At 50.6% G+C, this 1,517-nt stretch overlaps 1 protein-coding gene across 1 annotated transcript in view; it reads left to right on the top strand.

Annotated features, from left to right (window-relative positions):
- Positions 1-1,517, top strand: part of LOC111792753 (allene oxide synthase 3-like) — a 1,870-nt gene continuing 353 nt past the window's right edge. The window contains exon 1 of the mRNA XM_023674329.1: positions 1-1,515. Coding sequence (XP_023530097.1) covers positions 54-1,496 — 1,443 coding nt within the window. The 5' untranslated portion in view covers positions 1-53 and the 3' untranslated portion in view covers positions 1,497-1,515. The remainder of the gene's footprint in view (positions 1,516-1,517) is intronic.

Raw genomic sequence — 1,517 nt, 5'->3', positions numbered from 1 at the left:
AGAAAACCAAGTTATTGCTTCCCCTTCCTTGGAGCGATCAAAGACCGGCGGCTATGGCTTCTCCTACTTCTTCCTCTGAACTCCCTCTGAAATCCATTCCCGGCGGCTATGGCTTCCCCTTCCTTGGAGCAATCAAAGACCGATACGATTACTTCTACTTCCAAGGCAAAGACGAATTCTTCCGCTCCCGAGTCGCCAAATACCGCTCCACCGTCTTCCGCGCCAACATGCCGCCGGGCCCCTTCATCTCCTCCGACTCCAGAGTCGTCGTCCTTCTCGACGCTCTCACCTTTCAGATCCTTTTTGATACTTCTAAGGTCGAGAAACGCAATCTTCTCGATGGAACTTACATGCCCTCCTTGTCCTTTACCGGCGACATTCGCACCTGCGCCTATTTGGACCCGTCGGAAACAGAGCACTCTGTTTTGAAAAAGCTCTTCCTCTGTTTTCTGGCTTCTCGTCACGACAGGTTTATCCCTCTGTTCCGAAGCTCCTTGTCGGAGATGTTTATTAAACTTGAAGATAAAATCGCTGAGAAGAATAAGGTTGTCGATTTCAACCCGATTAGTGATTCCATGTCGTTTGACTTTATATTCCGGCTGCTCTCCGACGGGACCCCTGACTCTAAACTGGCAGCCGATGGACCTGGAATGTTCGATAAATGGCTCGCTTTCCAGCTCGCCCCACTGGCTTCCATTGGGTTGCCGAAGATATTCTCAATTTTAGAAGATCTCGTCATTCACACCATGCCACTGCCTTTCTTTCTTGTCAAGAGTGGTTACATGAAGCTTTACAATGCGTTTTACTCCTGCTCTGATTCGTTTCTAGCCGAAGCGGAGAAACAGGGGATAAACAGAGAGAAAGCGTGTCACAATTTAGTGTTTCTGGCCGGATTCAATGCGTACGGCGGAATGAAAGTACTTTTTCCGATTTTGCTGAAGTGGGTCGGCACCGCTGGGGAGGAGCTTCACCGGAATCTCGCCGACGAAATCAGAGCCGCCGTGAAGGAAGAAGGGGGATTGACATTTAGCGCAATAGAGAAGATGAGTCTATTGAAATCCGTCGTGTACGAAGCGCTGAGGATCGAGCCGCCGGTGCCATTCCAATACGCGAAAGCGAAGGAGGACATCGTGGTACAGAGCCACGATTCCGCTTTCAAGATAAAGAAAGGGGAGATCATTTTTGGGTATCAGCCGTTTGCAACTAAAGATGGAAAGGTTTTTGAGAATCCGGAGAAGTTCATCGGCGACAGGTTCGTCGGAGAAGAAGGGGAGAAGCTTCTGAAGTATGTTTACTGGTCGAACGGGAGGGAGACAGAGGAGCCGACGCCGGAGGACAAGATGTGTCCGGGGAAAAATCTGGTGGTGCTGATGGCCAGAGTTATTGTAGTGGAATTCTTCCTCCGTTACGACACGTTCTCCGTCGAGGTCAACGATTTGCCGTTGGGTCCGTCGGTGAAGATCACGTCCGTCACGAAAGCCGCTGTTACGGTCTGACAGAAATGGTCCCCCCCCCGT

The sequence above is a fragment of the Cucurbita pepo genome, chromosome LG04, assembly GCF_002806865.2.
Source record: "Cucurbita pepo subsp. pepo cultivar mu-cu-16 chromosome LG04, ASM280686v2, whole genome shotgun sequence".
NCBI classification, from domain to species: Eukaryota; Viridiplantae; Streptophyta; class Magnoliopsida; order Cucurbitales; family Cucurbitaceae; genus Cucurbita; species Cucurbita pepo.
The sequence above is the reverse complement of the archived record's forward strand: the minus strand, read 5'-3'. Positions and strand labels throughout refer to the sequence as shown.